At 44.1% G+C, this 20,914-nt stretch overlaps 1 protein-coding gene across 1 annotated transcript in view; it reads left to right on the plus strand.

Annotated features, from left to right (window-relative positions):
* The window catches only part of DDX1 (DEAD-box helicase 1), a 194,657-nt gene that overhangs the window by 151,415 nt on the left and 22,328 nt on the right, over positions 1-20,914 (plus strand). Inside the window, exons 17-20 of the mRNA XM_033936340.1 lie at positions 554-742; positions 6,499-6,550; positions 17,309-17,455; positions 18,056-18,147. Coding sequence (XP_033792231.1) covers positions 554-742; positions 6,499-6,550; positions 17,309-17,455; positions 18,056-18,147 — 480 coding nt within the window. The remainder of the gene's footprint in view (positions 1-553; positions 743-6,498; positions 6,551-17,308; positions 17,456-18,055; positions 18,148-20,914) is intronic.

Below are 20,914 nucleotides of genomic sequence, written 5' to 3' on the forward strand. Positions count from 1 at the left end.
GTATGTTCCTAAATTTTCCTGTGACAAAATCTGGGATTGCAGTGGGTTTATCACAATATTTAATTTGATTTTTTACTGAACTTTTCAAACCACCCTTGTATTATATATTTAATTTTTTTTTTTTTTTTAGTTTTGAGATTATAATGTATTTATAGTTTTGAGAATATTGTGTATTCCTTTTGTAATTTTAATATATATATATTGAACGAGTATGAAAATTATTGAAAGTTGATATACAAGTTAACTCAGTCTACAAATATATGAACTCAGAAGCTTATGCCTATCATATGTGAGTAAATCTTAGTCTTCAAAGAATTCAATTTTTTTTCCAATATATTATTCTTTAGTATTGGCACTACTCGTGACTGCAAATGAGTTCCAAAATATGTCATGTCTTGAGTTATCTAATGCCATCAACTTAAAAAAAATGTGTTGCAACACTCAAGAAATAGGCTTCTTCCACTTGCAAAAAATAGCATCACTGTTTTGGTGATTCTGCTCAATACGATTCCTGTTTTAGAAATAAAAAATACATGCAAAACTTTGTTTTCAGGTGGTTGTCTGCTCTGCAACACTCCACTCTTTTGATGTGAAGAAATTATCAGAGAAGATTATGCATTTCCCAACATGGGTAGATCTAAAGGGTGAGGACTCGGTCCCAGAAACTGTGCACCATGTTGTTGTTCCTGTGAATCCTAAAGCTGACAAACTGTGGGAACGACTTGGAAGAAATCATGTGAAAGTAAGTGTTATATGGCCAACCTTTGTGTTAAGATGGGTTGGTTTAGTTAAATGAATAAATAAGTGGATTATCAATTCTATTTTATGACTATGAACGTTACTTTGAAAGATTAGTGTTTAAATGGTAATGCTAACATCAACACCAGTACATGTACTGGTGGCAGAGGGTACACAGATTGTGGCGTTGGCATGTCTCCTGCAACTGCCGATGCTGCTGCCATTTTGTCCCCCTTCCGCTTAACGAGCAGCAATTTATAATTTCCCTGCACAGCTGCCAGCAATTGCAGCAATTTTCACTGGCAGCTTCAGGGCCTTTGGTAGACAGGCCCATCTCCAATGATGCCACTTTCTCTTTCTTCAGAGGTGGGCCTGGCCTATCAAAGGCCCCGAAGCTGCCAGAGGAGATTGCTGCACTATTGCTGGCAGCTGTGCAAATAAGTTACAAGCAGCTGCTCATGAGAGGGAGAGGAGGTGCTGCTACTTGGGGGAGGGAGGAGGCAGGGAGGAGGTGCTACTGCTGTTGCTACTCGGGGGAGGACGGTGGTGCTGCTGCTTGTTAAAATTTTTAATCTATGGGATAATTGGCATGAAGAAGTTGGGAGACACTGGTCTATACCACATGGGAGCTAATATAAAGTTTGGGAGGCTTGATGCATAGCTTTAACATGGGTTCTACACAAAAACAGTTTCCTGCACTGTTATGTCTACTGTATGCACAGAAGAGTTTAGTGCAGATAACATTGAAACATACACATCTGCACATTATTCATTTAAATCTTGTTAAAGGCTCAGTTTCGGTTATGGTACCGAAACTGGCCAGAAATCCTAAGGCTATGGTTTTGGTTCCTGGTTTTGATGGAAGCTGAAAATTTGTGCTTTACCTTATTTGTCTCCCTTGCCCTCTTCTAGGTGCTCCACCCTCCAGTCTGTCTTCTAATCCCTGGTGGTCTAGGGGTGTTGTTTGAGGCAGGAGAGATCTCCAGTTTCTGCTGCCCATGTTGGCTCTGCTCTGAATGCCTTTATGACTTCTAGTAGCAATCTTGCGAGAAAGGGAATGGGATATGAACATACAATACACTGAACTCAATATTCTCATCTTGTGGTGTATGGGCATACAGGACCTACTCTAGGCCCCATTATAGTCTGTATGCAGTTCTGGGGAGAATGATATCTATTGCATTAGAATGTGTGCATGCTTCTATTGCAGTTGTCATGCTCTCCTATATTTACACATGTTTTCATACAATTATTTAATGCAATGTTCTTCAACCGCCGATCCGTGAAGGATTGGGGTATTCACAAACTGCATTAATTTGATGCTTAATCTCAATGCTCCAAATATCTCTAAGTCCAGTCTTTGGTTTCTTATTCGAATAGCCAGCTAATAATTTATACCACTGTGCGGCCTGGTGACCCAGAAAGTCTGCCTGAAAGCATAAGAAATCTAAACTAAACTGATTATTAAGAGATTTTCATTCAGGGAACCCTGCCTGAATAGCCTGCTTCAGTTGCAACCATTTATAACTTTGTTTTTTATCAAGGCCAAATTTATATTGCAACTGTGAAAAATCCAGCAGTTTACCATTAGAAATGACAACTGTTAGAGTTACGCCCACAGTTAAGAGCGTTGGGAGCCAGATATGGTCTAATTTATCCAGCAATTATGAGGGTTACTCATGAAAATAAAACTTTCAACTTTGAAGATTCTGCTAAGTTAAGAGTTCCTGGATAGATGTGAAATGCCTATGGCTACATAGGAATGAAACTGGGTTTTATATATTTTCCTATTTCTTTAGTTTATTATAATATTATCCCAGGACAAGCAGGCAGCATATTCTTGACTGATGGGTGACGGCACCGACGGAGCCCCGGTACGGACAATTTTAGAGTGATTGCACTCTAAGAACTTGGAAAGTTCTAGTAGACCGCACCGCGCACGCGTGAGTGCCTTCCCGCCCGACAGAGGCGCGCGGTCCCCAGTTTCTTAGTTTCCGTGGAGCTAAGAAGACGCATTTTCAACGGCTGTTGAAATCTTTTTTCTCTTTTCGCCTTCCCGCTCGCGTAAACCGTTTTGGAAATATATATATTTCCCCTTTTTTCTTTTTCTTATTTTCTTTAAAAAAAAATAAAAAAACTTTTATTTTTTTTTTTCCTTCTTTTTTCGGGTTCGCCCCGGCGGGGCCTGCTGCCACCATCGAGGCCTCGGCCTTCGATTTGGCAGAAGCTGTCTTTACGTTCATGCCCCCCCAACCCGGATTTAAGAAGTGCCAGCGGTGCGCGAGGCCCATTTCTCTCACTGACCCGCACAACTGGTGCTTACAGTGCCTGGGTCCTGACCATCGAGCGTCCACCTGCACCCGCTGTGCCACTCTCAAAAAGAGAACCTTAAAAAACCGCCAGATCCAGCAGCGGTTATTGTTTGGTACCGATATGTCAGATTCGGCGGCACCAGCTCCGACTTCGGCACCGACTCAGTCGGCACCTACCTCATCGACACCGCGCGATACCGCGCCGGTGTCGCATCCCCCAGGTAAGCCGGCTAAGAAGCCTTCCCCGCTGGAGCGTCCTCCGGTCTCAGTAGCAGCGAGCCCAGTCCTGCCGACCTCGAGGCGCCCGCGGAAGCGCTCCGCTCCGATTGAGGTCAGCCCCTCGACCTCGGGTTCCTCTTCGGAGTGTAGAGCGGCACCGAAGGTACCGCAGAAGAAAAAGGCGGTACCGGTGCCTTCCCTGGATGAGCGAATTGCTGCCATCCTGCAGGCTCAGCTCAAGGAGCAGTTACAGCAGCTCCTTCCTGCTCTTTTGCAACCGAGCCTTCCAGTCCCGGTCCGGTCTGAGCCACCGGTACCGGCAGTGGAACAGCCTCTTTTATCGGCATCCACTCTGTCGGTACCGGTGCATTCGGCTTCATCAGTATCCATGCCGACATTAGCGCCGGAACCTAGGTCTTTCCACCAGGCTGTGCAAACTTCAGCACTGATACAGCCTATCACATCTCCCGGTACCGTTTCCCAGAGGTCGAGTAAGTCGATTTGCAAAACTCAACACCTAGAACCCTCCATACCGGAATCCCGGGACCGCAGCTTTCAAGTAAGGGACCCTGATCTGTGGGGTGACTCAGAGGAACCTCTTCTTTCTGAGGGGGAGTGTTCATCGGGGGATAAGGATCCTTCTCTTTTAGATCCATCCTCTAAGCCTGATGCAACCTCTTTCACCTCTTTTCTTAAAGAGATGTGTGACTCCCTCTCTATTCCATTGGAGGCTGAATTCAAAAAATCCAAAGCATTCCTCGATGCGTTGGATTTTGACCAGCCTCCAAGGGAATTTCTGAAATTGCCTCTCCATGATATACTACGAGAGACTTTCTACAAAAATCTGGAGACACCTTTGACTGTCCCAGGAGCTCCCCGCAAACTGGACTCCTTATATAAGGTCATACCTATTCCGGGCTTTGACAAGCCACAGCTCCCTCATGAATCTCTTTTGGTGGAGTCCACTTTAAAGAAATCCATGGGAGCTAGTGTATACGCCTCTGTCCCTCCTGGCAGAGAAGGTAAGGCCATGGATAAGTTTGGCAAAAGATTATATCAGAATGCGATGCTGGCTAATAGATCAGGGAATTATGCTTTCCACTTTTCATTCTACCTTAAGCATCTCATTCAGAATTTGTCCACCTTTGAAAAATACCTCCCTGACCGAAAAAGATCTGCTTTTCGCCAAACTTCTTCATCGCTCTTACAACTTCGTAAGTTCATGGTCAGGTCGATCTATGACACCTTTGAGCTGACCTCTAGAGCCAAGGCTATGTCAGTGGCCATGCGTCGACTGGCTTGGCTCAGAGTTTTAGAACTTGATGTCAATCATCAAGATCGACTGGCTAATGCACCTTGCCTGGGGGATGAGCTGTTTGGGGAATCCATGGACTCCACTACCCAAAAGCTCTCGGCTCATGAAACTAGGTGGGATACTCTCCTCAAAACAAAAAAGAAGACCCCACCCACCAGGCCCTTCCGCCAGCAATCGGCCTACCAACGTCGATTTGTGGCTCGTCCTCTGCCACCGGCTCCTCAACAATCCAGGCATCAGAGGCAACAACCGAGGCAAAATGCTAGACCAGCTCAGTAGCAACAGCAAGTGAAGCCTCCTCCTCCACAAAAATCCTCACAACCCTTTTGACTTGATTCTCCAGGACATAGCCAGCATCCCACCATCTACTCATCTTCTGCTGCCCATAGGAGGACGCCTTACTCATTTCATAAGCCGTTGGGAAACCATCACCTCGGATCAGTGGGTCCTAAACATCATCCGCCACGGCTACTCTCTCAACTTTCAGACTCTTCCTGCTCACGGTCTACCAAAAGAGTCTGCTTTGAACACTCCTCATTCTTCCCTCCTTCTTCAAGAGGTTCAATCCCTCCTCCTTCTGAACACCATAGAGGAGGTTCCTCTAGATCAGCAGGGACAGGGATTCTACTCTCGTTATTTTCTAGTCCCCAAGAAAACAAGAGATCTCAGACCCATCCTAGATCTTCGCGATCTCAACAAATGCTTGGCCAAAGAGAAATTCAGAATGCTTTCTCTGGCCACTCTTTACCCTCTTCTCACTCAGGACGACTGGCTATGCTCCCTAGATCTCAAAGAGGCCTATACTCACATACCGGTCAATCTGGCCTCCAGACAGTACCTCCGCTTTATGATCCATCATTGTCATTACTAATACAAGGTGCTGCCCTTCGGTCTTGCCTCCTCTCCAAGAGTATTCACCAAATGTCTGATTGTGGTGGCTGCCTTTCTACGCTCTCACCACCTTCAAGTCTTTCCTTACCTGGCTCCCAGTTCACTCCAGAGTCCTCTTTAAATGTGCCTGTTTAGCTTTCAAGATCCTACATGGCATCCTCCCTCCCGTTATCCCACTCTTCTGGAACTCCTCTAACCCTAATTCCACTAGATCCTCCCAAAAACTGAAACTATCATTCCCCTCTGCAAAAGGTATATCCCGCGTAGGAAAACTAGGAACATCCCTCCCCTTTAGAACCACAGAACTCTGGAACAACCTCACATCCCCGCTCAGAATTTCAATCTCCCTCCAATCCTTCCGCAAACACCTGAAAACTTGGCTCTTTTCAAAAATCTAATACCTCCCGCTCTTTGGTACCCTGTCCCTCTTTATCTTCCTAGCTCCTTTCCTATAAACCCTTCATTGTAGCTCCTTTTCAACCTAACCCTGTAAACTGTGCCGAGCTCTATGCTTGTGGAGATGGCGCGGTATACAAACCTAAGGTTTAGTTTAGGGTAGGCTGCCAGATGTTAATTTAATTTGTTGTCATTCTACTTTGTGAGTTTCTTTCTTTGTCTTTTCATCTTATTTGTACCCCAAAGAAGATGTTTTTTTGTTAAGTTATACACTAGAAAGTACATTGGCAAATTCAGACATTTTGCATGTAACTCTGTGAGAATGTGTAGTACTTTTTTCCAATGGAACATTCTCTAAAATGGCCAGAATTTTGAGTTACTGATTATCTGTATTATGATAGCAGATACAAGTCTGTTTGCTACATTTTGTCTGACTACTGAAGAATGATTGTTTCAGCAGCAGTCTGCATAAAGCCTGTGGTGGTAATGTTGCAAGTATTTTTGCACTTCCCAAGCCATCTTACCCATCTGTAATAGCTGCAAGAAATGGTCTTTTTTTGTTGTTTATTTTTAGGTGTCTAGTTCTGATTTTGCCTACAGGTTGCTAATTGTGGTTTTTATTTTTAGACTGATGACGTCCATGCAAAGGATAACACAAGACCTGGTGCTAATAGTTCAGGTAATAATATTATGTTTCTATATATGTGATAAACGTTTCTTGCATTCATAAATACTGCAACCAAACTAGAGCTATTTATTGCAAAGTTCATGTGGCACTATAGATGCAGACACAGAAGTTGAAGTCTGAAGTCAAGCAACATATGGTGAGGAAAGGCACAAATCTATAGGTTAAGCAGATTTGTTTATTTGCAAAAGTAGTTTTTCTTTGCAAAGCTTGAGATACAGTGACCCCTGATGCAGGCATTTGTGTTCACCAAAACATAGTACTATGTCGGGTCCTTATTACTGTATGTCCTGGATTGAAGTAAAGAAGGCTTCATTTTTATCCTCCTGGTTCTAGTGGATTTTGTTCATTGTCTGTTCCCACTGTCTTTTTTGTTGCGCTATAGAGGCTAATGCTTTTTCATTACAATAAAAGTTCTAATGGAAATTAAGGTTCCTTGTTGTTCCCCAGATCGATTCAGAACTGGTGGGCTATGTCGCCAACCAGAAGACAAGGACACAGGACAAGATTTTGTGAGCCACACCCCTTTAAGGGCGCCTTGTAAATTGCATTCACTAGTATCCTGTCTCCAGCAGATGGCAAAGAATGTAAAATGCAGCTTGCTTTGAACTCATCTGGTGAGATTTGCTGTTGGGCTCTGCAGAATTGTTTGTACCTCTGTTGAACGGCTTAGAGGATCTTGCTGGGTTCCTTGTAGGTTTTGGCGACACCTTCCCATCCTTCAGTCCCTCAAGTGTGGCTTGTTGCCTTCTTCCGCTTCCATAGCACCCCAGGTCACAATATTGTATAAATTTAACTGTTAATATTTGTTGCACTTGTTGTTAGATGAAAAAATGAATAAAGAATATAAAAAAAAAAAAAATCTGAAGAGGGCTTCAGGAGACTAGTGCCTTCAAGAGGGAGAAGGGGTAGTGCCATGCATTTGATATAACACTATCCCAGGACAAGCAGGCAGCATATTCTCAACATATGGGTGACATTATCCACAGAGCCCGATGCGGACAGCTTCACAAGCAGACTTGCTTGAAGAACTTTTAGAAAGTTTGTGACTGCCGCACCGTGCATGTGCGAGTGCCTTCCCGCCTGAGGTAGGGCGAGCCTCTTCTCAGTTCTAAGTTTTCCGCGGAGCTGAGAATCACTCGTTTCAAGGCTCTGTGCGAGAGTTAGTTCTACTTGTGCCTTCTCTCACTGTGGCTCATGGTTTTTCTTTACAGGGTCGCTGTGTTTATTTGCGCGTTTCATTTTCATTTTTTTTTTTTAAAGTTTTGTTTGTTTTTTTGCTCACGGTGGGGCCTACTCCACAGCTTCGGCCTGCGGGCTTCGTTTTTGCCATGGCTGTGTTACATTCCATGTCCCGGCCGGTCACAGGGTTCAAGAAGTATAGCCGGTGTCAATGCGCGATCTCCATCACTGACCCACACAAGTGGTGCGTACAGTATTTAGGACCTGATCATCGTCCAGAGTCGTTCACCCACTGTGCTACACTTCAAAATCGAGCCCTTAAATGTCAAATTCAGATTGAAAAAATATTCGGGGGAATGGATCGTCCTTTACTTAAGGCCTTGACCCTGATTCCGAGCCCGACCTCAAATCCAGCAAAGTCGTCTACGGGGCCAAAATCTTCTATCTTGACCTCAACCAAACCTTCCTCAATGGGGAATCTTCGTCTTCGGGGAAATCAGCTAAATCTTCCCCTGAGGCGCAGTTATCTTTGATGTCTCCATCAGATAAGATAGCTAAGCCAACCCCTACGGACATGCCACCTTTAGTCCCGGTGAGTCCGAGGTTATCCAGGAAATGTGTCTCAAAATTGAGGCAACACTCTTCCTCGAGGTCATCTTCCTTGGAGTTCATAGCCACACCAATAATACCAGATCCAGTGGTCTCTGTGCCGGCTTTGCAGAGTATGTTGGAAGTTATTCTGCGTAAGGAGTTTGGTAGCGTGCAAGCCAAATTAACTCCTGCCTCGACCTTGCTTCCTGCAGTCCAGCCTGAGCACTCAGCAGTAATACAAGGAGTCAAGTCCTTAAGAGTGCCTTGAGATCAATCTATACACTCTATGCAAGGAGTTGAGTCTTTGCGAGTGCCTCGAGATACATTTGCACAAGGAGCTGAATCCTTATCAGTGACTCAACTTCGATCTCGAACTTCCAGCCCTACCTCTACGCATAAGGCACTGCCTTCTTCGAGGCTGGTTTCGAGGCTGGATTCGAGTTCACCACCTCGTTCTCTGAGGCACAGCTCATCTCTACACCATCTCTCGAGACAGACCTCGTTTCTCAAGGCATTGAGACTCCTCAAGGCAACCCTCTTCATTTTAGAGGAAATCTACTTCAGAACTACATCATTCTCATCAGTTGCGTTCTTCTCCTGTGAGGTTTTCTTTATCAGCTGGTTCTTCCAAAAGGAAATGTTCCGCTTCTCCAGCTCCCTCCAGAAGTGGTGTTTCCTTGGCTTCTTTGCCTATGGATTCAGACCTCAGGTATTCCAGAGAGGCTTCACCTTCTTTCTCAGCTATGCGAGGTACTTTGAGGGGCTCTTGTTCAACTTTGCCTCAACAGGGCCACCCCTCTTCTTCGGTGTCTTTTACTAAATTTCTATGCCAAATGAGAAAAGACCTTAACATTACTTTGGAGTCTGATTCAAAATTCTCTAAGGAGTATTTTGAAGAACCGGGTATACCTAATCTTCCTAGGGATTCATTAAAATTACCCATGAATGGCATTCTCACTCAAACTTTCAAAAAAAAAAATCTTGATACACCATATTCAGTTCCTGCTGTCCCAGCAAAACTGGAATCTTGATATAAAATGATCCACTGTAAGGGATTTGAAAAGTGTCAATTATCCCATCAATACCTTCTCGTTGAGTCTTCGTTGAAAAGAACCAATCCAGCCAAGGTCTATGCCACAGTCCCACCTGGCCGAGAGGGAAGGACCATGATGACAAGTAGAATTTTAAACTACAACATTGTCTTTATATCATATTTCAAATATTGGGTCAATGCTATGCCCAATTTCTTCCAGTACATCCCAGAACATTGCCTGTCAGAGTTCCAGCATATGCATTGCACTCTAGGTCAACTTCGCATGCATATGGTCCAGGATGCATATGACGCTTTTAAGATGTCCTTCAAGGTCACTACTTTCTTGGTGGCAATGCGCCATCTAGCCTGGTGCTGCACCGTGGATATGGACCCGAATCTACAAGATCATCTGGCCAACATCCCATGCAGGGCAATGAGATGTTTGATGACTCTATTGAGGCAGCTACAAAGCGCTTATCTGAGCATGAGAAATCATTTGCCTCCATCATCAGACTAAAGCCGAAGCCTTCCACCTCTAAGGGTTATAGGCCTCCTCCATCATACAAGAGGCATTATCTTTAGAAGGCAACCTCCTAAGAAACCACAGCAGCAGCAACGGCAGCATAAACCTCAGACTCCTGCTGAACCCAAGGCATCTCAGTCTTTTGACCATCTAACATAGAGCATAACCTCAAACGTTCTGCCTCTGTCCGCTATTTTTCCCATAGGGAGTCGTCTCCATCATTTCTTTCAAAGATTACATCCGACCTCTGGGTCCTCACAATCGTCAAGGAAGGTTACTCTCATCACTTCATCCAGGTTCTACCAGATCTTCCCCCAAGAGAATATCCTTCCAATCCATCCCAGACCACCCTTTTTCTTCAGGAAGTTCAAGCTCTGCTTTGTCTCCGTGCCATCGAGGAGGTTCCTTTGGAACAGCAGAGCACGATGTTTTACTCCCATTATTTCCTTGTCCCGAAGAAGACGGGGGATCTGCAACCTATTCTGGATGAGCTCTCAACAAATTTCTTGTCAGATAAATTTTGGATGCTGTCTCTAGCATCCTTGTATCCCTTCTAGATCACAATGATTGGTTATGCTCTCTAGATCTCAAAGAGGCTTACACTCACATTCCCATTCATCCAGCCTTTCGCAAGTTCCTCAGATTTCGGATGGGATATCATCATTTTCAGTACAGAGTGCTGCCTTTCGGCCTGGCATCATCTCCCAGGAATTTCACCAAGAGCCTAGTTGTGGTGGCATTAGCTCTGCATAGCCATGGTCTCCAGGTTTTTCCCTATTTGGACGACTGGCTCATCAAAGATGCACCATCTCAGCGATCCCACGGACTATTTGGTTCCTCCAACTATTGGGGTTCGAAATCAGCTTTCCAAAATCCCAGCTACAGCCCTCAGTTCATCAGAGCTGTACTGGACATTGTGCACCTCAGAGCATTCCTTCCACAACATCAGGATGCTCTCATTTACCTTTGCCTCAAAGGATCATCCCTCACTTCACTCTCAGCGAGACACATGATGGTTCTACTAGGTCACATGGCCTCTACAGTTCACGTGACTCCTTTTGCCAGACTTCACCTCAGAGTTCCTCAGTAGACCCTGGCATCTCAGTGGGCGCAGGCTTCTGAGGCGCAGGCTTCTGATCCACTCTCTCTCAGCACATTACAGTGACTCCTTCGTTCAAACACTCTCTCCACTGGTGGATGCTCTCTTCCAATCTCTCCAGAGGTTTACTGTTTCAAACGCCTCCCTCATCAGAAGGTCCTCACAACAGATTCCTCAATCTACGCTTGGGGGGCTCATCTCGATGGTCTCTGTACTCAGGGACATTGATCCAGCACAGATTTTCAGAGTCACATAAATCTGTTGGAACTCAGAGCGATCTTCAACACTCTCAAAGCTTTTCAGCATCTTCTTCACGATCAAATAAACCTCATTTATACAGACAATCAAGTCGCCATGTACTATGTCAAGAAACGGGAAGAAACAGGATCCCTCCCTCTTTGCCAAGAAGCTCAGAAGGTTTGGAATTGGGCAATTCTTCACAATGTCTTTCTGAAAGCAGTCTACATTCAAGGGGAGAAAAACTGTCTGGCGGACAAATTGAGTCTTCTTCCACTACCTCACGAATGAACACTTAATTCATCGCCTCTCCATCACATTTTTTCTCAGTGGGGAACTCCTCAAATAGATCTCTTTGCGTCTCCCCACAACAACAAGCTGCCTCAGTTTTGCTCCAGGATCTACTCTCCTCAATGCCTGGAGGCAGATGAGTTTCTTCTGGAATGAACAAGCAAATTCCTGTATGTGTTTCCTCCATTCCCTCTCATTCTCAAGACACTCGTCAAACACGATCATGCCACCATGATTCTCATAGCTCCTCGGTGGCCCAGACAACCTTCTCCCTTTTACTTCAACTCAGCAGCAGGGAGCCACTACTTCTACCAGTTTTTCTGTTTTTGCTTACACAGAGTCAGGGTTCTCTACTTCATCCCAACCTGCAATCTGCACCTGACAGTTTGGTACCTTTCAACATAACTGCCAATCTACAGTTCTCTCAATCTATCAAGGACATTTTAGAGGCTTCCAGGAAGACGACCACTAGGCAATGTTACAACCAGAAATGGACTAGGTTTTCTGCTTGGTGCACCAGTCATCACAAGGAGCCTCAGTCTACCTCCTTGTCTTTAGTTTTGGATTACCTGTTGCATTTATCTCAATCAGGCCTCAAATCAACATCCATTCAAATCCATCTCAGTGAAATTGCTGCTTTCCATCAGCCTATAGAAGGGAACCCCCTCTCTGCTCATCCTGTGGTTTCCAGTTTCATGAAAGAACTTTTCAATGTCAAGCCACCTCTCAAACCGCCTCCAGTGGTTTGGGATCTCAATTTTGTTCTTGCTCAATTGATGAAGCCTCCATATGAACCAATGTCTTTGGCTTATCTCAAGTATCTCACTTGGAAAGTGGTCTTTCTCATTGCTCTCACGTCTGCTCGCAGAGTCAGTGAGCTACAAGCTTTAGTAACGGACCCACCTTTCACAGTATTCCATCATGACAAGGTGGTCCTCCGTACTCATCCTAAATTCTTACCTAAAGTGGTTTTAGAATTTCATCTCAATCAAGCCATTATTCTGCCTGTGTTTTTTCCAAAGCCTCATTCTCATCCTGGAAAAACAGCTCTTCATACTCTGGACTGTAAGCGTGCTTTGGCTTTCTACTTGCAAAGGACTAAGCCACAGCGATCTTCTCCTCAACTTTTTGTCTCCTTTGATCCAAACAAGTTGGGACATCCAGTTTCCAAGCACACCATCTGCAGCTGGTTGGCTGCTTGCATCTTTCTGCTATGCTCAGGCTGGAGACTGCATCTACAGGGTAACAAGTCACAGCCCATAAAGTTAGAGCCATGGCGGCATCCATAGCTTTCCTTAGATCTACTTCTATTGAGGAAATCTGCAAAGTTGTCACTTGGTCCTCAGTTTATACTTTCACCTCTCATTATTGTCTGGATTATTTTCCCAGACAGGATGACCACTTTGGCCAGGCAGTATTACAAAATTAATTCTCCTGAATTGCCAACACTCCCACCATCCCATTCTGGTTAGCTTGCAGGTCACCCATATGTTGAGAATATGCTGCCTGCTTGTCCTGGGATAAAGCACAGTTACTTACTGTAACAGGTGTTGTCTAGGGACAGCAGGCAGATATTCTCACAATCCACCCACCTCCCCTGGTTGGCTTCTTAGCTTGCTATCTGAACTGAGGAGACGCGTGCCCTACCTCGGGCAGAAAGGCACTCGCAAACTTTCTAAAAGTTCTTCAAGCAAGTCTGCTTGTGAAGCTGTCCGCATCGGGGCTCCGTGGATGATGTCACCCATATGTTGAGAATATCTGCCAGCTGTCCTTGGATAACACCTATTATGGTAAGTAACTGTGCTTTTCTGTAGCACAGGTAGTAAGGTAGCACAATATTGTTTTAGTCATGCCTTGCAGTACAAAAAGAATAGTGCCAGCTCCAATAGGAGCTGAAAACAGGAACTCCCTCCTGCTGCTCCAAGTATAGCAGTTAAAATGTACTGGGCGTGGGCCCTTTCCATAAGGATAGAATGCAGGCCTATGATCATCTGGGTGCAGATTCTATGGTACAATTTTGTTCCATTATAGGACATAATGGCTATTACAAGGGAAAATGTTGCCTTGAAGCAAACCCCTAGAGTTTGTTCTACTGCTCCCTTATGAGTTTTTGTTTAGGCTATCTGAAGGGACTTTGGACACACTGAAGGTTTCAGGGCTGAATAATCAGAGAGGAGTTTGTGCAGGCTAAGAGACCCACCCTGTCTGGAATCTTGGGAAGACTGGGACACACAGTGGAACTATGGGGAAACTCCTTTTTTCTCGTGTCCAAAAAAAAGAAAAAGCTGAGACAGCCAATGGTGGATGCCACCATCTACATGGAGGGTTGAGCGTCTTTGAAGAATATCCAGGATCAGAAACTGGAAACCCTCTTGAATAAAACCTTTGAATTGGTGGCCTTGGAGCTTCAAGTGGCAGTTTGCAGGACCAACGTGACTGAACAGTTGGACAGCCAGGACAATTATTTATTTATATACTGCCTACAAGACCAAATATTAGCAAAGCAGTGTGCATTCCGCTACAGGTATTTTTTTCTGTCACTGGAGGGCTCAGAATCTAAGTTTTGTACCTGAGACAATGAGAATCGAAGGCTGAGGAGAGTAATTTGCCTGGAGACAAGTTTGGTATATATAGTAGATATTTTGTATGATCTTATGAGAACCTTAGTAGGACATATAACGGTTGTGGTCTCGGGCACATTCTATGGGTCAAGAATTTGGCAGTAGATATTGACTGATGCATCAGACGTGCTTCCCTTTGAAGGGAAGCTGCTGTTTGCAGATGAGTTGGTAAGGAGATGAAATATCTGGGGGCATCAAAACCACAGAGGTGGCTGGGAGATGAGCCCGATACCACATTTTGGGGTGTTGCAATGTAATCTATATTCCAGGAGGCACATTGTAATGAGTAGACACCTTTATACACTAAAAGTATAATTAGAATAATGGGGAAGGGGGATATATTGCTACATTATTGGTTTATTATTATTTTGTCACCTCTACTGTAAACTTTGTGACTCTCACTATCCACTCACGTAAATGCGCTGTCGCACAAATCTTTATGCACTGACACAGGTTAGTTAGAGATTAACAGGGGTCTCAAGTGCTCACTACCAGAAGCCTGAGTTATTTTTCAAAGCCACTGGCTGATACCGTGAGCTATCATCGGTCCCGTATCTTATCTCTATGCCTATGATTTGTGCATTTAAATTATTTAGTTATTGAACTATTTTCTTTATAAATTAATCCTAAAATCTATATTCTTTAATGCTTCACCATTCCAAATAAATCAGGATTACTTAGCTTTTTTTCTTTATTTCTTTCTCGTGCTGTTCTATTCCCATTCCATCTAATTCAGGACTTCTTAGCTTATTTTCTATGTTAATCCTGTTGTTTTCGTTTTCTACGGAAGATCTCCGTTTCGCACCCACATATTAACAAGGGGCTTCATCAGGAAAGCACCAACTGCCTCTTATGACTTCCTAAGACGTAAACCTCCTAGAGAGAGACATTAGCTCCCTCTCAACAGCCGAAGGCCTGAGGCACATGGTCGGGTTGGGCCCATGTGCCTCAGGCCGCGCCCCCAGGTGGGACCTAAGGCTCCAGGGCCTATTCTGATTGGCCCACGCGCCTTAGGCCCCACACCAGTAGGCGGATCTTTGGGACGGATGGGCCAATCCGGCCTCATTCCGTCGTTGGCTGCCTGCCGGACAGGCGGGTTTGGCTCCCGTCTGTCCGGCCAACTACCAAAGGTACGGGGAAGGGGGGTGGGGGTCGGTCAGGGGGGTTGCGGGTCGGCTGGGGGGGCGGTCGGAGGTTCTTGGGGGGGGCGGTCGTTGGAGGGAGGGGGGTAGGGGGTCGCCGTGGCCAGGAGGGTTTGGGCTCCCTCCTGGCCCGATATTGTAGGGGAGTTGGGGAGTCGGCCGGGCAAGAGGGCTTGGGCTCCCTCTTGCTCCGATCGTGGATGCGGGTGCGGGTGGGAGCGCGTGCGAGCGGTCGTTCAGGGTGGGGGTGCGAGCGGTCCTGCTGGGGGGGGTGAATCGGGCATCGGGCGGGGTGGGAACTATGTAAAAAAAATTTTGTATAACGCGCGAGGTAGGTAAAAACGCGTATAACGCGCGCGTTATATGCGTGAAAATACGGTAATTGATGTAATATTGTTCACTTGGTGTAAGATGAAAAAATGAATAAAGAATTGGGAAAAAAAAACCACATTGTTACTGGCTGAGCAGAATAAGGTCACATTGCTCTGTTTCTATCTGTTTAATTAGTAGGCTGCCCCAAACCAAGGGAACCCTTCCTCCATTACATATGTGGCAGAACATGAAAGGCAAAGCATGAGCAGAAACCATAGATTATCCATATAGTGGCAATGTTCAGTATCTCCCTAATGAATATGTATGAAAAAAAATTTGCATGCCAACTACATATATTGTATGAAAATCTCACATGCATCTTCATTAGGAATATAGATGCTGGCATTGTCATGTTGAAATTGGGACATTAGACCATCTTTTATTCTTCTGTCCATTTATCTTATCATTCTGGAAATCAATTTGGCCCCAAATAAATAGGATGTTGGAAAATCCGGTAGCCTTGACATATGATACCATATTATTTGGAACAACTATGAGAGCAAGAAGTCAAATATCATCAAGTAATAACAAACTTCTATTTATTTTAACTGGAATAGCAATACAACAAATCACATTCAATTGGAAAAAACATGACAGATTAAATTATACATTCTGGTGGAATTCTGTATGCCATATATACAAAATGGAGCTCACTATAGCAACACAAAAAGAACATATAAGTAAATTTCAAAAAATATGGAGACCATTAACTGAATATTGTAAAGAATGATTAATTTTCCCATGTATAGAATTTGATTAGAAGAAAATGAGGGGGATCATATTTCTAAATATTATATAATATAATAACACTTGATTATATAATATGAAATATGGAAAGAATAGCATTTTAAAAATTTTATTCATGTATTACTGTATAGAAGGGAGAGGGGAGGGGATGGGATATTATTATATAAACTAATAATTATATAAATTTAGATTTTTGAAATATTAGTATGAATTTTATATTTCTGGAAGTAACATATGAAAAGGAATAAAGATTTCTCATTCTGTATTATTGGGAGGGAGGGAGGGATGGGGGATTATTATATTCAATAATAATTATATAAATTTTGAATCTCTTGCATAATATTATAACTTTATAAAATATTGATTTTCTAAAGAAATGTTAAATTTGATATTAATTCATGAGTTAATCAAGTGTGTTTATTCAAGTTTATAATGAATTTATTTAAAACACTTGTAACATAAGAAAATGAATAAAGATTTATAAAACAAAAAGGAATATCTCGAGAACCTGCTTTGTTGATGGCCTTTGAAGACTGGGAGAGAAGATCAAGGACTTAAGAGAATCATTGAAATACAGTTTGACCAGTGGTGGCTAAAAATTTGCATATAACTATATACTCAGTCTGCAGATAATTTGGAAGTTAGGTACATTGTCAAATCTGGGAATTTCAAAATAAAATTTGTGTGGCTTTTCATCCCTTACCTAACTCCTTTTACTTTTTACAACTTATGAAGCTGTTGCATGCTTATACCTGTAGTAGGGAGAAGGATTAGTATTCAAACTACATATTTATGCATGTATAGATACATTAGCCATGGAAAATCTTAAGAATATTCCCCAAAATTTACAGTGTAGTTACACATAACCTTAAACTGATTATAGGATTGAAAATGTTTTTCTGATTTACTTTCAGAAATGTATTCTGAAGCCATTAAAATTTTGAAGGGAGAATATGCTATTCGAGCAATCAAAGAACACAAGATGGATCAAGCAATTATATTTTGCAGAACTAAACTAGACTGTGATAACCTAGAACAATATCTTGTCCAACAAGGAGGAGGTAAGTTGCATTTTTCTTGTACTTTAAAATGTACCTTTTATTTTAGAAATAGAGAAAATGATGCCAGTTAAAGAACCATATGGCTAGTTAGTATTCACCCGATACAATCTGCTAAACTCTATTATCTTTTCTTCTCCCTTGGAGATCCTCTGACTAGTCCTATACCCTCTTGAATTTTGTTTCCACCACCTCCATGGGGAAACCTGTTTCATGCATCCTTCACCTTTTTTTTTTAATATCAAGAAGTGTTTCCTTAGATTACTCCTCTGTCTTCTTTCACCATCAAGCTTTGCCCTTCATTTCAGAGCCTACATTCAATTGAAGGTGGCCTGCCTTCTGTGTATTTTGCTTCTGAGGTATTTTAATGCCTTTATCGTATTCCCCCTCCTTTTTTTTTCCAAAGACGGGATGGGAAAATTCATTCTTCTGTAAGGAATTAATGTTTAATAGGTAGAGGTGAAGGAGTGAGTGTGTGTAATTGCCTGCTTTATTTGTTTAAAGAAACCTTGGCATTAAATGGATTCCATTTGTCTTAGAAATTAAAATGTGGTGTGTTTTCCCATCTCTTCCCTGTAATTGTTGCCTGACATTTCTTTGCAGGTCCTGATAGAAAAGGGCACCAATTTTCATGTGTATGCCTGCACAGTGACAGAAAACCCCATGAAAGAAAACAAAATTTGGAAAGATTTAAGGTAATAGAAGAGTGGATAATATTTGGGATAAGACATTATCTGACGATCAGAATGAATTAGCTCCATAAGTGGGAGGTGGCCTGATACAATGGTGCTATGATAAAGTTGCCTTAGAGCTTTTGAAAGTTTTCTGATTATAATATGGGAATTTCCATGCACTACATTCCCATGTGATCCCTTAAACATATAGGGCATTACTCGCTATTTCTGGACCCATTGTTTTGCATCATTAGCCCTAATATTTTCCTATTGGCCTTTTCCTTGCCTTAAAAATATAATCCCCTTATTTTATCCTCAACTTTCCTCACCATGGTTATTGAATAAGCAGACTTTTGAAAATTTCCTGCATATGACAGGAGTCAGAGTCTGAAGGGAAGCCTTTAGTTATAGTAAATTGATTTTAATTGCTAACCGGCACTTGTTCTTGTAGCGGTTTTCGCAATTAACACTTTTAAAAGGAAAAAGTGCTTATTGTGCTCCCAGCATGTGGTCGATGAGGCCAGTGTGTGCACAAAGTGCACCGGCCGTCGCGAAGGAGGATTCTTGCCGGCTTCGGGTGCTGGCAAACAGGGTCCCCTTTGTGCATGTGCTGCAAGTTGGCAGCAGGCAGTGGGGAAGCCTAGGCTTCTCCTACCACCCATACAGGGATTTCCCCAGCTGCCAACGGTCAGGGAAAGGAGGTTTCCTTTACTGCCGATAGTGCTGGGGACTCCCTTAACGTGGCTGCTGTCTTGCCTGCTTTAGCAGCTGGGTCTAGGCAGGCCTCTTTGTCACTGCAGGCCTTGGGGGAGATTTCTTTCAGCTGGTTTTTTTTGCCAGTTTTGGCGGAAAACTCTGCCACCTTGTCTGCAGCCTCAGGTGACTTTCCCCTGTCTTGGAGAAGGTGTCTGCTGGGTCTCCTGCCTTGGCAGCGAGTCCTGCTTTGTCGCCAGGAGGGTTTGCTCTGGATTTTGTTTTGACCATGTACAAAGCGTACTTGCATGCAGCTGGGGGATCCTGTTGCTTCCCCAGGGGTTTGGGGTTGTTTTTTTTTTTTTTTTTTGAGGGGGGGCTTTTGCCTCCCGCGTCTACCCCCATTTGGCCCCCTTCAATGTCAGCTCCTGCCTAGTTCCTCCCCCCCAAATCTTCATCCAAGCTGCCACGGGTCTTGTGGGACAAAGATTTTTTGTTTGGGGATGCGTTTTCTCCTGAGGAGGACTTGGACCCCTTGTTGGAAGTCCAGGATCCTCTTGGGGGAGGACAGATGCCACTGGCCTGTGTTTTTCCGAGGCGCCAGCTGGCAAGGATGATGATGGTACACTTTTTTTAGTTGGGGAGCTACAAGAGCTTATTCTTCAGGTTTAGTCTGTGTTGTGTTTTGAGGAAGACACAAAGGACCCCCTGCGTGTGGTGGACTCCTGCTTTGAGGGATCCACTTTGCCTCCCGCTCTTTTCCTATGCACCAAGATATAGTGCTCATGCAATGAAAGGCGCCAGAAACACCTTTTCATTTTGTGCAGTCTATGACTCGGCTATATCCGATCCCCGATGGGGATAGGGATACCTTGAAGTCTCTTGTTGTGGAAGCGGTGGGTTTGGCAATCGCGCATTGGCATACAGTGCCGATTGAGGGTGGCTCGGCCTTACGGGACTTAAAGGATCATTGGCTGCAGTCTCTCTTTAAACAGAGTTTTGATGTGGCTGCCCTGGCGGTCCAGGCTGCGATGTGGCCCAGACTTGTTTCCGGTGGTCCAAGCGTGTTCTTGACTGGTAATTGGATGACTGGTTTTTGGTGGATCAGGAAGTTGCTAAGATTGAGCTGGGTGCTTCTTATCTTTCGGATGCCATGTATGATCTACTACAGGCTTTGGCCAAGTCCATGGCTCTTGGGGTTGCTGCACGCTGTACCCTGTGGCTCCGGAGTTGGTAGGCGGATGCGGCGTCTAAAGCAAAGCTTACTAAATTTCCCTTCTTGTTCTTTCTTGTTTGGTGAGAACTTGGATGAGTTGTTTCAGGCATTGACTGACTCTAAGGTGCCCTGTCTTCCTGAGGACCATTCTCACCCTCCCTTTTGGGGTGGTGTTGCCCTGGGGCACTTGCGGGATTTTCATTGTTACTGCTCTGGTCGAGGGCGGCTTCTTTTCCTTCCAGTTTTCCTTCCAAGGGCCATTTCTTTCAGTGCATGCAGTCCTTTCGGGGTTCCCGCTGGGGGGAGTATTGTGACTCCACCGATGGCCCTTCCACTGCCCACCTGGCCCAGTGACTCCTTGCACGTCCTTCCCCTGGTGCCTGTGGGTGCCCGGTTGCAGGAGTTTTACCAGGGGTGGGCCAAGTTCACAATGGATCAGTAGGTCCTGGAGGTGATTCGTGACAGATATGCTCTGGAGTTTTCCTGGTCCTTGCCAGGTTGTTTGCTCTCTTCTCCTTGTCAGGTGGCTTGATTTTTCATCACACTGCAAAGATTGCTCGACTTCAAAGCAGTGGTTCCAGTGCCTCCTCGGGAGTTTGGCACGAGCAGGTATTCCATTTACTTCATGGTGCCCAAGAAAGATGGGTCTTTTCGGCCCGTTTTGGATCTGAAAGGTATCAAAAAGGCACTCCGGGTTCTGTCTTTTTGCATGGAGACATTCAGAGCTATGCCTTACACGTAATCAAAACACCTCCAAACCACCCACCAAAAGTTTCAAGTTTGAAGTTTTATTTAAAATTTGCTTAATCATACTTCTAAACGATGAACATAGCTAAAAAGTTTTACAACATTCAGAGAGTACATCAAATAAGACGTGGA

The sequence above is a fragment of the Geotrypetes seraphini genome, chromosome 3, assembly GCF_902459505.1.
Source record: "Geotrypetes seraphini chromosome 3, aGeoSer1.1, whole genome shotgun sequence".
Lineage (NCBI taxonomy): Eukaryota > Metazoa > Chordata > Amphibia > Gymnophiona > Dermophiidae > Geotrypetes > Geotrypetes seraphini.